Source organism: Mizuhopecten yessoensis, unplaced genomic scaffold, assembly GCF_002113885.1.
Source record: "Mizuhopecten yessoensis strain PY_sf001 unplaced genomic scaffold, ASM211388v2 scaffold10867, whole genome shotgun sequence".
Lineage (NCBI taxonomy): Eukaryota > Metazoa > Mollusca > Bivalvia > Pectinida > Pectinidae > Mizuhopecten > Mizuhopecten yessoensis.
Window position 1 is genome coordinate 2,683,512 of NW_018408761.1, and position 16,881 is coordinate 2,700,392.

Below are 16,881 nucleotides of genomic sequence, written 5' to 3' on the forward strand. Positions count from 1 at the left end.
AGGCTGTTCATAAACGTTTGTACATTGTGATCAATAATTGGAAATCATGTGAGTTTTTATACGCCCGTCAAATTTGACGAAAGTATTATGGAATGGGGTTGTCCGTCCGGCGTAAACTTTTGTTTGTCTGGCAATCTCCTCCTACATTTTTCGACCGATCTCTTTGAAACTTGGTATACATTATAATCATGATATGAAGTTGTGTTTCCCTTAAAAGAATTTTGATTCAACGATTTTTGCAAAAGTAATTGCCCTTTGTTCATTTCAGTATTTGATTTTTTGTCCTGAGATTTTCTTCAACGTTTTTTATAGCATGTCAGCTAACCACTCTTAGAATGATGGAGAGAGAGATCTTATTTCAATGTAAGAAAGTATATAACACTATATGGAATTCGACGGGCGTATATTGTTCCACCCCGCGGTACTCTTGTTCAAAATGTTTAAACATTCTCTATATTAGTTGTGTACCTGGTAAAGATCGGATTTATTTATTTGATAAATACATTGGCATGACATTGTTTTTCTTGCATGGCGTTTAAAAACATCCAGATTCCGTAAAAGAAGATGGCCACTCTTGCTTCTGATTGGCTGAGACCTTACAGGTTGTATTTTTAGGTCACCTGAGCTTTGCTCAAGTGACCTATTCCAATCGCTTTTCGTCCGTCGTCGTCCGTCGTGCGTAAACTTTTACATTTTCAACTTCTTCTCAAGAACCAGTGGATGGATTTTTTTCAAACTTGGTCAGAATCATCCTTGGTAGATGAGGCTTCAAAATTGTAAAATTGGGATTCCTACCCCCACCCCTGGGGCCAGGGCGGGGCCCCAAAGGGAAAATTATCCAATATTTCAAAAATCTTCTTCTCCAGACTCACAGGTACTACAGTGATTTTCTCTACGTGGAAAGAAAGATCATCAGGGGCTTTACTTAAATTGTAAATTTCAGGACCCCCGAGCTATCCGTTCTCCCTTGGGGAGGGGGTAAAGTTTACTATAGTTTATATAGGGAAATAACACTTTTGGGTATATTTTGACAACTTTCTGTAGGAAATTATTTTTACTTGGTGAGAATTATCCTTGGAGGTAGATGGTTTCAAATTGTAAAATTGAGATTCCTACCCCGACCCCTGGGGCCAGGGCGGGGCCCCAAAGGGAAAATTAATCAATATTTCAAAAATCTTCTTCTCCAGACTCAGAGGTACTACAGTGATTTTCTCTACGTGGAAAGAAAGATCATCAGGGGCTTTACTTAAATTGTAAATTTCAGGACCCCCGAGCTATCCGTTCTCCCTTGGGGAGGGGGTAAAGTTTACTATAGTTTATATAGGGAAATAACACTTTTGGGTATATTTTGACAACTTTCTGTAGGAAATTATTTTTACTTGGTGAGAATTATCCTTGGAGGTAGATGGTTTCAAATTGTAAAATTGAGATTCCTACCCCGACCCCTGGGGCCAGGGCGGGGCCCCAAAGGGAAAATTAATCAATATTTCAAAAATCTTCTTCTCCAGACTCAGAGGTACTACAGTGATTTTCTTTACGTGGAAAGAAAGATCATCAGGGGCTTTATTTAAATTGAAAATATCAGGACCCCGAGCTATCCGTTCTCCCTTGGGGAGGGGTTAACGTTTAATATAGTTTATATAGGGAAATAACACTTTTCGGTATATATTTTATATATTTTCAGCAGAAAATTGCTCAAACTTAGTCAGAATCATCTTGGGTAAATGAGAGTTTTACTTTGTAAAATTAGGATTCCTGCCCCATCCCCAGGGGCTAGAGCGGGGCCCCAAAGGGAACATTTACCAATATTTTCAAATTCTTATCCATTGATGACATGACAAGTATTGTATTTCACTTAGTTTACATGCTGATTTCCACATCACATCTAAACAATAAAATAAAGCTACCAGTATCTATGATATAACTCAGGTGACCGCTAAGGCCCTTGGGCCTCTTGTCTGGTTTAACTTTGGTCTTACTTTGTGGTAACTGGTAGTTACAGAAATACATACGTGTAACACTTGATTACCTATAGTTCAAAATCTAAAATGATCATAAAGACTTATGTTTGGCAATTATGGGTGATATATAAGATCAGTCCGATAGCAGGCCCTTGCTGACTGACAATATTGTTTGATTATTCTTGTTACCGGGTATTCACATAGATATTTGGTCATATTAGATCATTGTGAAAATACAAGACGAGATGCATTTGACGACTTTTGTAGTTTTATTTCTTATATTACAATAACATTGTATTTACAGTAAATGGTTATGTGTTGTAAATAAAAGTTACAGAAATACCTAAAACAATGAAGATATTTCGAAAAATAGGTACAGAAATACACCAAAGTTAGCGGTCAATCTGCCAGAAGGCAAATCATTTGCAGTTTTTGTAGCTTCAAAGTAGAGTTCTAGTCCGTCCAAGGGACTACTTTTAAACTGCTCTCATACATTCCCTCCTTCCGCAGTATGACATAAGTTGGGCATAATACTGTACATTTACAATTCACAATGGTATAATTCCTGTCATTCCTAGGATGAACAAATTGTTGTTTACATCTTGAAAAAAACCCAGTTAACTTGGATGGACAAAATGATTTGGAAATAAGAAATATCAACAAGAACATTTAACCAATGTTCTGACTTTGAAATTCAGAAATCACATTCTCCTGGAACTATTCACATTGAAAGCAGAAAGGTGTAGTACGACAATATAGTTAATTAATTTACATTTCAATGATTGAAAACAAATATTTCTTTCCTTTTTTATCAACTGGAACAAAATTACAATCTGAAATGTTTTTCCCCAGCTACAACAAATTGATTTGTAACTCTTTACTGCTACACATCTCCTGAATATTTTTATCACAGATTTTAATGTTTATTAGATTGTTGTTTTTCATCTTGTTTAGAAGTTTTGGATGTTGATGCTCTTCCTCATACCCATACACTCCACCTCATCAATAAACAGAGTGTTGGACTTAACACTGATATCTTCTTCCAATGACAGCTGATTGCGAATAAGTCCCTTGAGAGAATCCTCAGTTTGGCGAAGACGTTCCTGCAGTTGAGCGACAGAGCTCTCGATTTCTCCTACCTCCTCAATGAGCCTGTACTGTACGGGGTCGCGACATAGTTCCACATTGGGGCGATTTGTCCTTGTGTCCAGTCGTGTCTGGGAGAGCTGCATGGGCTGTGCCTTGTCCTGGATGGACTTCTGTAGACGCGAGATGTTCTCCTCAATCTCCTTGATTTGAGCAAGCACCTGTGAGATAAAATGTAAATTTTGTGGTGGTTATCCAAGACTGACAACAGTTGTAGGTCAATTTTGCAAATGATTCCCCTAATCGTAGTACATAAACGATCATTGGAACTTTTTATTAATTTATCATTCTTTGAAGTTTTGGTAAATTGCAGTACAGTAGTAGCGATCATAAATACACAGAAACTTACATGGTTAAGATGGTCCTCCAGTTTGTTTTTAGTATCTTTGGACTCGGCAATACGCTTGTTGAAGGCGAGATTGACATCAGCACATTGTTTACGCATGTCATTGGATGTCTGTTGGAGGATTCCGTCTATGAGTGAACGGAGATCCACAGAGCTCTGGCGTTCACGTTCTGCTTTCAGGATGTTTTCGTTGGAGAAATCTCGCCAATCTTCAGGACATGCAGAGCTGCAAACATGCATCAAAAGGAATGTAAATGCTACATTCAATAATTTGTGAGCAAACATTTGAAGTTGTTTTGGTGTTAATGAAATGAAGCTAAGTTTGAAAAAAAAGTGCTTTTACTTCTTTGCTTTGAGACCCAATATATCATACATGGTGCATCTTCATGCTTGGTTGTTTTTATATTCGATAACACTACAGGTTCTACAAAATATTACTCTGGATATTGGGCTGAACAAAAGAGGGTAGACCCCTAGTGAAGTGTAAATAAGTTTCAAATGGCTACTGACCCACCAACTTAGTATGTGAACACCTCTCATTTAACGTCAAAGCAGCAAATCTAGTGTTATACATGCGATCATCTCTCATAAGGAATATTTGATCTCTAGATGCCACAAAAATAACAACAGTATCGTGAATTTACTCAGCTTTCCACTCTATTCCGTCTTTGCGTATTGCAGAGTTATCTTCTCTTGTGAGCAGGTATTGATTGTTATGTTAAAAATTAATGACGTTACTCTCACAAACAAATGATGTAACAATCAATACCTGCTCACAAGAGAAGATAACTCTGCAATACGCAGACAGAATAACTAAAATGACATAACATGCAAGGAGATCAAAAACTAAATCTTTAGTTATCTCCCATAGAACATTAGACTGTTTTGTAAACTTTCAGATTGTAGTAGGAAACAGCTATTTCAGACTATAACCACATACATGAACACTTCTTTTTTTCTTTTATTTTTGAAAGAAATTGCTTGTTTGTAATTTTCCAGAATTTTGAACAGTTGTCCCTCAATTAAAAATCTATAATCAGACAGGGAAAGTCATTTAGGTTTCTGTATTGTTGGTATCGTGTATATTATGGTGATCTTGTGTTCAGATATTTTATTTATCAATGTAGTCAACAATCCCTCAGGACCAAAAGCCAGGTACAGCATGGCCATTTTGTTCATAATCACTGCACACAGAGCATCCCAAGTGGATTACTTTCTAAGACTTACTTGGCTTCAATCTTTGCGGCTCCTGCCTTGAACCCGAGTCCAGCCGAGTTATTTTGGAGGTTGCCACAGTACTCGTCTATAGAGAGAGCGGAGAACTTGTCCTTCAGATCCTTCTCCAGCTGGTACTTGGCTTTACGGTTCAGTCTGACAACAAACAGTGGGTATACTGTCAGTATCACATCATTACCCACTTCATTTTGATCATATTCCCACATAAAACATTATTTTATCTTAAAGGTGTAACACAGCAAGTAATACCTGGGTTATATCAGACATGTGAAATAGCTAGAAAATGTAGGTAGAACATCAGGACATGTGAAATGGCTCTTAGCCTCAGGGTATCACATTTGGATGTGCAAAATAATGTGGTGATACATCAGTTGTTTAAAATTCTCCAGGGATATATTATTTGAAGATGTGAATGCCCTGGGGGTCTGTCCCTTGTAAATGTGAGATTGGTTTAAGGATAGAATATCAATATCCTACAAACCTACAAATGAGAGACTTGATTAGTTTTAATTTGTATGAACAGAAATTTGTCCTGTAGACTGTCTGAAGATTTACCTGATCTGTTCTGAGTAGATTATGTGAAGATTTACCTGATCTGTTCAGTGGCCTGTTCTAGGGTCCTCTGTAGAAGGGCCTGCACTCCTTCAATTGACTCCACCTCCTTCATCAGCTGTTTCTGTACGTCGTCATGGACTAGATCAATAGACACCCTTTTCTCTCTGCAAATCATAAACATCAGGATTTAATAAGTTAGAGGAAATGATTATATATCTGGTAAATTTGTTTATCATGGTAAACACTAAAACACTGTTATTACAAAGAAATAACTTTCAAAAGTTGTGTGTAACTTACCTATTTCCTAGACACTGACGGGCAATGTGTAAAGGTTCAGCTGTGGCCTCTAATGCTTTTTCTACCCTTGTCTTGAATGCAAGTAAGTTATCTATCTCTGTTGTTATACCATCTAATTTATCATCTAATTCATTCTTCCAGTATTTGATATCATCCAATCTTTGATCTGGAAAACACAACAAAATTAAATAAAGTAAAATTAAAAAAATATTAATTCCATTGATGTTATGTAATTAGTACAGTGTTGTATATATCTGAACATATATTATGAATTTACATATCATCGCACAGAAGAAATATTTTTCTATTGTGCAACAGTGATCTTCGCCTCTCAAAAATTAGAACACATACTGCTGGAGGACCTGTTTCTGTGCCCAGACCTTTTGTGCATTGTTGCACATATAATCTGCAACTCAACATCATATGCCTAGCAAAACTGTGTGACTGTCACATGGTCTGATTATGGCTTGAAAGTTACTGCAACAACTTAACAGTGTGGTGTCCCAATATTCTAAAATAATTTTCTGAGAATTTCTCCTTAACTTTATCTTATGCAAAAACAAAACAACAAAAAACTTGATTTTCAGATAAGCAGTATCATAGTATCCACAATATGCACTATAAATAGAGGGACACAGAACTTGGCACACAAATGCATCTTTCAATGACAACATCTGATAAGATGTCATCGAAAAGTAAAACATGTGACTGCAAACCGACTTCTATTTGCATTTTTTCATTTGCTAATTTTTTGCTCTAGTTCACTATTTCACAAATTTCACCAGGAGGCCTGATAAACTGGTCACCTGCTATAACCCTGAAGATATATGTGAGTGCCATGAACAGTTTACAATAAGAACAATTTCTTACCAAATTTTTTGTTGACATCTCTCTGTGTTTTCTCTGTCCTCTTCTCCGTCTCGTCGGACAGACGCTTGGATTCTTCGACCAATCGTTCAGCAGCTGCCCTCTCCACCTCAGCGTTGGCATACTTTGTGAGGTTAGAGGTCGTCCACTCAGAGTGGGTAAAGCGAGGAGGGGGCTGTACAAGCTTTGCCATCACTCTACATAAACACAAACAGATAGACATGTCGTTAAGTTTATTAGCATTATATCAAATTGGATTGAAGAATAAATGATACCATGGAAAATGTTCATTTCACTTTAAATATATTATATACTGATGACATTTTAAAGACTGCATGACATTATTGGCAAGTTAGCTCGCTTGATTTGCTAGCTCTTGGCAAGGGTAAGTTGATACACCAACTTCATTAGCATTTGCAAACTATTATTACTTCACTCTTACAGTTTCAGACTATGTTTTATTGTTTATCTTTTATGATGTTTTAGCATATATACAGATCAGCTATACCATTTCAGTTTTCATATAATTTTCTATTGTCAGAGTATTGATATTAACATTGCTAGAAAATGTCTTAGATTTGTTGAATGATATCCAGTGTAACCCTGCTATGCAATCAGTCGAGGTTATGTTTCAATTGTGTTTACATACATTGTCTCTTTTAGTTTGATAAAAACACACTTGACAAACAATGATAACCAGATGAGTAAATGTGTAATTATATAGTCTTGATTATCAAATTGTTGGGGAAATGTTTGATAACGATAAAAAAATACAATGAACCTACAAAAATGTAGCTCGCCGTAAGATTGTACACTTGTATCTGTTGACAACAGCTAAAAATATTAACTGTTTCGACACTTATTTTAAGGCTTTCTCTGTTTTATCGAAGCAAATAAATTGTACAAATGCTTCTTAAAAGATAACAGTAATTGATAATTCAAATAAAATGTTGAAATTCTTATATTCATCCGTACTGTCAATATATTTTACCTGGTTACTCTTGTTTCCACAGGTGAACTTATGAAGACTGGATGATGGACGCTTACCTAGCAACACATGTTGCTACAGCAAATGGTCTCGCGGGATTTCACGTTACTATAAACCGGAAGTAAGGCGACATCCACATGTGTTTTCATTGGTTAATAAGAATGTCAACCTTTGACCTTTTACCATGAGTTGACGTTGCATGCAGTTTAGCGAACATTCGACTTACGGACGTGTTTACAGGAGGAATGAAGTGAAGTGAAACCACATGTCAAAACATGGATAAGGACAAGAGTAACTCTGTCCCCAGTGGTCAAATCTATGCACTGGTACCTCAGAAGCCGAAAAGTACATGGCAGAAAAGTTGCAAAGGCATAGTTGCAGGTGAGTGCAGCATGATGATGATGCAAGTTGCATCAGCGAGCAAAACTGATGAAAAGTTTGACAATCGTGACCTACTTAGAAGCGTTATCTTTTTAGGCGAACTTGGCAAATGATAGGACATGTATTTTATACTTTGGAACGTATAATTTATAGAAGCCTAAATTTTATTTTCTATATTTAGAATAAGTTCCACTTTGAAGTTTTGCACTAGTTAATTATTAAATTGTAAATATCTTTTGACAAATGATAAGTCCATGTTCATAAGGTTCAGTAGACTGCCGATTGAGCCATATAGCTGTAAAGACCTACAATAACTCTATTAACCTATCTGAAATAGGTCTTTTGAGCTATTTTCATGTGATTTTCTTTATTAAGGAAAACGAAACATAGTCGCTTTTAAAAAAAGATACATCACATATACATATTCTTTTTAAAAAATAATGATGTGAAAAAATCGGAAATTTTACATTTATGAAAAATGAAAATAAACATCTAAATGTATACTTTTTGTAGTCAACATTACCATAAACCTTATTGTTTTATGCCACATTGTTTTAATTTAATGAAAATTGAAATCTTAGAATTATAGCTCAATACAGCTATAATTTATAGGTGAATATAGCTATATAGGTCTTTAAATCGGCAGAGTGTTCTGGACCTGTTCATTATAGGTAAAATCAAAGGTGTTTGATATTCTGTACTTTTTTACAGTAATACCCTTATTTTTTTATGATTTTTATCTCAATTTACAATTGGAGTTTCTAACACATTCGGTAAAAGTGTGTACACAATTAACAGTATAAAAACATTATGTTAGAATTGATTCAAAATCATCTCCAAATCTACCCCTTTTCATTTTAAACACGAAAAAGAAACTGAAGAAGGAATGCAAATAACTATCTGTAACAAACAAGTGCTAGAATGGTGTTTTTCAGTGTTTGGGTATCCTTTAACTTTCAATTTTAAAAAGAGTCAATTACTCTTTTTGCGATAAAACCCTTTTTCATCAAAGTAGCATGCAGTCTGAATTAGCATGCGTATATATACTCCATTAATATATATGTATATATAAAAAAAACCCACATCTGGCAACAAATACTACTAAATGGTACTGGAACATGTGCTTGCTGTTTTATGACATTACTTAATAAAATCCTGAAATTTAGCTTGGTATCTAATATAGTATTTTCACTTTCTATTTTTTCCAATCAGTATCAGAGTAAGACTCCCACTTCTGTGATTTATCTGAGTAAGGGTTAATTTTAAGGTGAAATTCTAGCTGCGATAATGTAGCTTCTGACCCTGAGACAATTTCCGGGGTAAAGGAGGCCGGGTATTAATATTAGTACTACTACTAGGTGAAGTCCCAGATCATATCATTCAATATTTGGGTCAAGGTCAGATGATGGTGTACTAGTGTAAGCATAGTACATATACCTAGAGAAGTTGACCTACTAAGCTTATCTGACACCACATCCTAAGATAAGCATTTACATTGTATGTGTTTAAATGTTGGGGACAGTGTTCAGTTCTATATATACTGTCATTTACAATTTTCTTATTTTAAAGGGGCTGGTCGGGGAAAAAAATACAAAATAAATGGGTCTAAATGCGTTCTCTGGCCTTCCAAAAGTTATACCACGGCAATATGATGGTCAAGTTCTGCTTGCAATGTCCAGTTTTGACCAATGAAATCTTGGGGAAGCCCTGCGTAAATTTAGCGCAGATCTATTTATATGTGTCACATGGTTGTTTCGAAAGTGAGGCAGTGAAGATAACAACAATAGCATGCCGTCATGGGCCATGTCGGACTCAACTAGCGGACAAGACAGCAATACTATACATAAATAATTGTTTTCACAGGTCATGTATGATGCAAGTGTAGTATTCCTACCTATATGTTGTTATATATAACGGTATTGATACCTCGTGCCTGTCATGACTTTTGAATGCACCTTTTTCTTTCGCCGCGATGTTTACATTTGGCCTTGTTGATGACGCGCGTGCGGTAAAATTACATCGCTGATCTGGGTCAATTGAGAGTTTTAGACTGTCAGGTGGCGATTTAGAATTTCTTTAATATAATTATAATTTTTACTCTTTGGGAGTGAATTTCAGCAAAATCGGTATCGGTATATTTCATAAGAAGGTATTTTAAACATGTGTATGCCATTTTAGCAAATATGACATTTTTCCCATGACCAGCCCCTTTAAAGAAATTATTTAGTGATTCAATAAGTACAAAAATACTGTGACAAAGTTATTGGTTAGTAACATTGATGTGGAACTTTGCATTTTCATACACACAAACAACTCTACAAACTAATTAGGGCACACAATATGCAATTTCATTTTAAAAGTAATGATTTCTTCCCTGGTGATATTTGAAGGAAAAGTTTTTTATTTGAAGAAAACATATATATATTGACTAATAAAGTTTCACAAGTGATGCTTTAAATTTCAATTGTATATGACCTGAGATCTGTGTCACATTTGTCAATTTTTTTAATAAGAAATTGTCCTCATGTACATGCAAGCAAAATACATGCATGGTACCATGTTCAAAAAAATCGTTCTGTTTTCATTTTAGGTCTTGATGGTTTTTAAGATAAATCAAGAAACAATATGTGTAAAATGTAAGAAAAAACAACCTGAAACTGTATGTCAATACATGTACACATTATGATTAAGTCAAGATAACTCTCCTTTATTTTTTTCCAGGCATTTAACAGGAAATAAACATGTCTTTTTGTTTGGTCTTACCAGGTATTACCAAAATTACACAGAATACCAGTGAAAATTAGGTTATTAATATCAAAATGATTATTGGTTGGTTTAAAATAAGGTTTGTTTACAATATGTTTACTGAAGCCCTATAAAAAGGAGAATCAACTTTGTTGAAATGAAAGATTTGTCCCTCTTACTAGGAAAAAGGGTTCAGACCTTGATAGGGTAAATCAGCAGGTCATGGGTAGGTACAGGATAATAATATGTTCCTTTCCATTCTATATACCATCCCATCAGACTTTACTGTTACAGCACTCCTTCTCATCTGACTAACATCTAGACAGGTGACAATACTGACTCAAACAGAGTAAGATATGGCCATGGTTTACAACCATGCACTACCCGGAAGAGAATTTCCAAACAATGATTATGAATGAGCCTTACAAAACATAAGCTATTTTTGTAAGCATGGTAATTATCATAATGTTCCTCACAGGTCCTGATTACACAATATCAGATAACAGGGTATTTGGTTATAATTAGCAACAATTTACCTGGAGTTCTGTGTCAGCATAATTGGAGCTTACTTAGTAAACAGGATTTAAAATGTAAGACCACAATGACAAACAGAAATCTGAAGCTCTTCCTGGTCAAAGTCAATAATTAATGTCTCTGGGCTTTATGGTCCACAGCCTTTTTTTTCATTCATGACGCATTTTTGCTACTAACAAATTGCTATTAAAATTTTGTGCCTTATTTAATTAATCATTGATTTACGCTTTTACTTGTTTCTTTTAACCAAGAACAGAAGACATACAGTTACAAAGTTTGTTCAAAACAGACCCCTTGGGTCAAAATTGGAGTCACACCCATTTAATTCAGTTATCGTGTTCACAGGGTCCAACAATAATAGAATTACCAAGGGGAATAACTATGTACGTTATGGTCAAATTGGTCCGGTATTCAAATTCATCCAAGATCTCATTGATACAAAGCTGCATACAAAGTTTCATCAAAATAGGTTCATATTTACTGAAGTTATTGTGTTTACAAGGAAAAATTAATGGACGATGCAGCAAGGTCACTCGGACCGATGAATGGTATGAATTGGCCCCTGGATAACAGTCCTAATTTGAATCGGATGTCAGGTGACCGTTAAGGCCCATGGGCCTCTTGTTTTTTCTAAAGGGCCGGTGCCTTTTTTATATTGGGAATTTTATGGCGTGGACACAATGAATTGGGAATTTTACGACATGTTACGGATGTATGATATAGGGGAAATTTTGTTTGATCACGCTCAAACAACCTCATGTGTAAACAAAACTTGTAGCTTGAATTCAATGCCCCAAGATAAACTTCTATTTGTCAAAAATTTTACAACGTCGTACAACATAAGAAGGCATACTTTATTTATTTTTAAAAAGATTGGGGAAATATTGGGTCTGAATTGGGAAAACTTTACTCAGGGAAAGTACTAAAGTCAGCACTACAAATGGGGTTAAAAAATCACTGCAGCTGCTAACAAAATAATTCTATATTTATTTGTATTGTGGTGTTATTAATAACTTCAATATTATTTCAACCAGTTTAAGATATATGCACAAAATCTATGTCAAAATTCATGATCTTTTATCTTTTAAAAAATTGAAAAAACAATACATGTTGTAAAAATTATGCCCAAAGAAGGCAAGAAAAACCAAGAGAGTCATAGGAATTGGTAAACTTGTAGTGTAGATAAATGAACCTAAGTACCACGTTTTTCTTAATTTTCTGTATCATCACTCAAGCGCTGGAGCTTGTTATTAAAAGATTTATTATTAGGAGCTTTACTATCGTGCAGAAGGTGAGACATCCGAACAGAACTAAATCAAAACTGTATAAAGAATGGTGGAGAATGACCCTACCATAGAAAACTAGTACGAATCCTATTTATGACGAGCCTAGTTTATATAACCTTGGTTCCTCATTGTGTTTCCTAACTGTAACATGTATGTCAATTTAAGTATGTTGATGAGATGTGTGGACATATTTTCCATACATGACAGTCAGTACTCTATATATAGTGATACCTCCATGGGTCACATCAGATGTAGACGACTGTTCAGACAGATAATAAATTATCCCCCAAAATAACCAGGATTTCTATTTAAATATCTAGCTATATATATTTGTAGTGAGTTGATGTTTAAAAATGACTTTGCTGATGCATTCGTTAGTGCAGTCCTTAGACACCGGGGTACCCTGAGCTCACGATCAGGGGCAGAATGTTAAAATTGAATCTATAAAAAAAATAAAAAAATGTACTTCAATATCAACATGATCTTTTCAGAATATAAATATACAAAAATACTATTTCTATACAAAGGTTTCATAAATGTTCCTTTTGTAAGGTAATTACATTTGATAAAACTGCATGGCTCCAGATCGCCAGTCTCGTCACATAAAAACTGGGTATTTTAAGGTAACTATATTTTAAAATAAACAGAGCTAAAACAATATTTTGTTACGTTTTCCTCAGATGAAACTCTTCAACTTGCAAAAAAGTAAGCATGTCTTCAATATAATTAATTTAATGACTCCAGATCACATAAGAAGGAGGTCTCTGCTGACAGTGCCCCTGGTTGTGTCATGTTGAGCTTTTGATTTTCATTGCAAGCATCCTATTACCAGAATAATGAATTACATCTATTTTAAATAATATTGATAAATTAAGAATTATTCATGTTATTGCCATTGATCCAATACTATCCTATATTGAGTATTTTTGGCACCACCAAAATTTGGCGGTTTTTGCACAAAATAGGTACCGTAGGTTAAACTAAGTGTCAGAGTGTAGCATTTATGATTTCTATGTGTTAAATTTTGGTGTTTTCTGATTTCTGTAGTAACTTACATAGTAGTCCATCAGTCAAACTTAATAGGTTACAATACCATTGAATACGGTAAATTATAATATAAACTAAAACAGGATGCATATGTAACATACACATGCATTTTGACAGATTCTTGTTATGCAGCATAATGACAGAAGTTTATATCATCTATAGCATTCTGTTTACACATGGCTACATACCTTGCTACATACCTAGCACACAGGTGTACTTAACTGCATGCTATCAATTGATAGCAATAGCAGTGACTGACTTGTATACTCTTGAACACAACTGTTTGTGTAAAGGAAACAGTGAAAAATTAATCACATCTTCAGATAAAAACTAGCTTATTGATGTGTATCTGTAACAGGAGAAAGAATGCACAGCCAGGCAGGGATTCAAACCCAAGACCCTCCCAACTCTAGACGAATGCTCTACCAATTGAGTTACCTGATTGTTGACAATCTACCAAGTTCTGGTACATTCCTCTCCTTTTTGTTTTAAGTCTTCGCCTACTCGGACACAAATGATTTGCAACCCAAGTTTCAGGCACCCTCCTGGTAAGCATTAATCAGGTGTTTGAAACAAGAGTTGACAATCTTGCCAATTTTCTAATAAGAGAAAGAGAAATGCACGACCATAGCGAAATTTGAATCCGGTACCCTCCAAACTAAAGGTAAAATATAGGCCAGACTCCGCCCAAAGAAGGGAAACATCATGTGTCATATGAGGATGATCTATTGTTATTAGATCATTTACCATAGAGTATTCTGTGAAATAAAAACAAATTAGTTTGTGAATTAAATATAAAAATAAACAGGAAAATATCAATAAGTTCAGAACATGTTGTAAATTACAGTGTACGAAACATCACATCTTCATGTTGTGCCTTTCTATTTCTGAATCTAGTAACTTCATAATCTTTGTCATTTTAAATCTGATTTTTGTGAAGAACCAAATGATTCTCATTTTACGAGACTGATCGATTTGTTCGCGGTGGTAAATATTGATTCAGGAGAAAGGAGTGTAACGTTTGTCTTGCGTTAGACGTTCGGTTGGTGGTCTAGATTTGTCTGAGACCTACACAAATACATGGCAACGATAGCTTTTTATCTCAAGCTTGTCTAAGTGGCTTTGTTATTGACAAAACATACTAGTTCTAATGTTACCTTGACAACAATATATATAAATGGAAATATTGTTCCTTTTGAAGACACCTTTTCTGCAATCCATTGAAGCATTGATTCAGATTTGCATATATGTATTTATCACATGGCATTCTGACATCAGAAGTAAGACAACAGACATCACATCATGACATTCTGACATCAGAAGTAAGACTACAGACATCACATCATGACATTCTGACATTAGAAGTAAGACTACAGATATCACATCATGACATTCTGACATCAGAAATAAGACAACAGACATCACATCATGACATTCTGACATCAGAAGTAAGACAACAGACATCACATCATGGCATTCTGACATCAGAAGTAAGACAACAGACATCACAACGTGGCATTCTGACATCAGAAATAAGACAACAGACATCACATGACATTCTGACATCAGAAGTAAGACAATACTGAATTTAGACATCACATCATGACATTTTTACATTAAGAAAGACAACAGACATCATATTAATATATTCTGATGTCAAATAAAAGATACTAAACAGTGTGTCACGGCACTCTAACTGTGATGTCAGTTAACAGATAATAGACATGAAGTCAGAAAGGCATCTTTGAATCTTGACTTCCTTGAAACTCACTAGAGTGCAAATGACAGGATTTGCTTCATACCTATCGTATATATAAAAAGCTTTTAAGGATTTAGTAATGTCTATATTGAAAACCCTATAGTGAGTTTGTTGTGAATGTCAGTTCCATTTATTTATTACTAAGATGTTAAAATCCTGGCTACCTCACTTCCTTTGTAGCCTATTTCTGTACATTGTGTATTGATACCTATTGCTCTGCTGAAAGGTCAAAGGCAAGCCAGACCTATATGTATACATGTAAATTTTCCCAGTGCCAGCTGATGATGTATCTGTAGAATGCTTTACCTTGATGGTGACTAGAACCTCAGACAATCTGTCTTCAGAGGTCTACTTAGGTTATGTGATATTGAAACACTCTAAAGTTCAATTAAAGTACCATATTTGGTCATGTTGGTATTACATCAGACAATCTGTCTTCAGAGGTCTATTGAGGTTATGTGATATTGAAACACTCTAAAGTCTTATAACAGCTTCTTAACATTAGATATTCTTATAACAGCTTCTTAACATAAGATATTCTTATAACAGCTTCTTAACATAAGATATTCTTATAACAGCTTCTTAACATAAGATATTCTTATAACAGCTTCAGTCTGATGTATACCTGATAAATTTAAGTATTTTTTTTATAAATATAGATATCGCTTTCATTTTGCATCTCCTAGTTGGCTATCCATTCTATCTAGATTACATCATCTATACACAAGGATAATATTTTTTCATTGCTCACTCCTATTTATTACATTTGTATATAATACGTTCATGTAAGTGGTAGTAGTGGTGAATCCTCAGTGGGGTTAGGGTAGCTGTGATAGCGTAGGTTCTAACAACGAGACAATTTTTAATTTTTAAATATTGCATTGTCGGGGCAGAGGGGACTGTATTACTATTAGTACTAGGGGTAGGTGTTGGGTGGAGTCTTGGAGGCAAGGTACCCCCCCCAGAAACAGCTTTAGAAGCCNTATATAAACATTGATCTGGTAAGAAAGCTAACTTAATGAAGACTATATTGGTACAATATATAAGTGCATGAAGTCAATCAGCTAACTTATATTTGTTGTAGTTGAATCTCCAGCCAAAATTGAAATTTGTTGCAATATTAAATTTCTGTAATGCATTTTCTAATAACATACTTAAACAGCAAAAACATAAACTTATCCTGTGGCTTTAGGATCACCAACATAATCCATGGATACGGAAACAAAACCTTGGCAACGATAACTTTATAGACCTGATGGATAGCTCAGCCTGCAGACAGAAATTACCACTTAGCTTGTGTCGTCCAACAGTTTGATCTAGCCTACAAATGCATTCTTAGTGCTGGGTTCTGGGTTATTATTTTTCAGCGATTTTGTTGTATAGGTTGGCAGTGTGTTATTTTGTTTTCTTTGTAATTTGTGTTAGAGGTCACTCACAGTCTTCAGACTTTTAGTTTTGTGATTTTACATAGTATAAATTTACCTCCTTAGTGTGGTTTTGTTGTAAAGGCTAACAGCTAACAGTCTTTTCTGTGGCTTTGTGGTTAAGTAATGCTTTTAGTTTTATCTGTGATTCTGAAGCTTGCAGAACAGTGCAATGGTTTGGCTAAAAAGGGGGAAAATCACAGAAAACCTCTCGAATGTCTGGCCTGACTTTGACAATTACATGGTGTAGCCAGTGGACTAAGAGTTTTAATCCCAGGTGCCTGTAGGAACACCAGTCAGACCTATCCC

General features: G+C 35.1%; 2 protein-coding genes across 2 annotated transcripts in view; one reads left to right on the forward strand and one right to left on the reverse strand.

Moving 5' to 3' along the window:
- Positions 1 to 2,217: 2,217 nt before the first annotated feature.
- On the reverse strand, positions 2,218 to 7,499 carry LOC110463127 (tektin-1-like). The gene is made up of 7 exons (XM_021517492.1): positions 7,400 to 7,499; positions 6,412 to 6,605; positions 5,542 to 5,707; positions 5,280 to 5,408; positions 4,681 to 4,824; positions 3,457 to 3,679; positions 2,218 to 3,268 (listed from the first exon to the last, which is right to left on the reverse strand). The coding sequence occupies exons 2-7, from the start codon at positions 6,599 to 6,601 to the stop codon at positions 2,912 to 2,914; spliced, it is 1,209 nt and encodes a 402-aa protein (XP_021373167.1). The 5' UTR covers positions 6,602 to 6,605; positions 7,400 to 7,499; the 3' UTR covers positions 2,218 to 2,911.
- An 86-nt stretch (positions 7,500 to 7,585) lies between these two features.
- LOC110463128 (putative tricarboxylate transport protein, mitochondrial) overlaps positions 7,586 to 16,881 on the forward strand; it is a 40,175-nt gene continuing 30,879 nt past the window's right edge. The window contains exon 1 of the mRNA XM_021517493.1: positions 7,586 to 7,777. Within this exon, the coding sequence (XP_021373168.1) occupies positions 7,672 to 7,777 (106 nt within the window). The 5' untranslated portion in view covers positions 7,586 to 7,671. The remainder of the gene's footprint in view (positions 7,778 to 16,881) is intronic.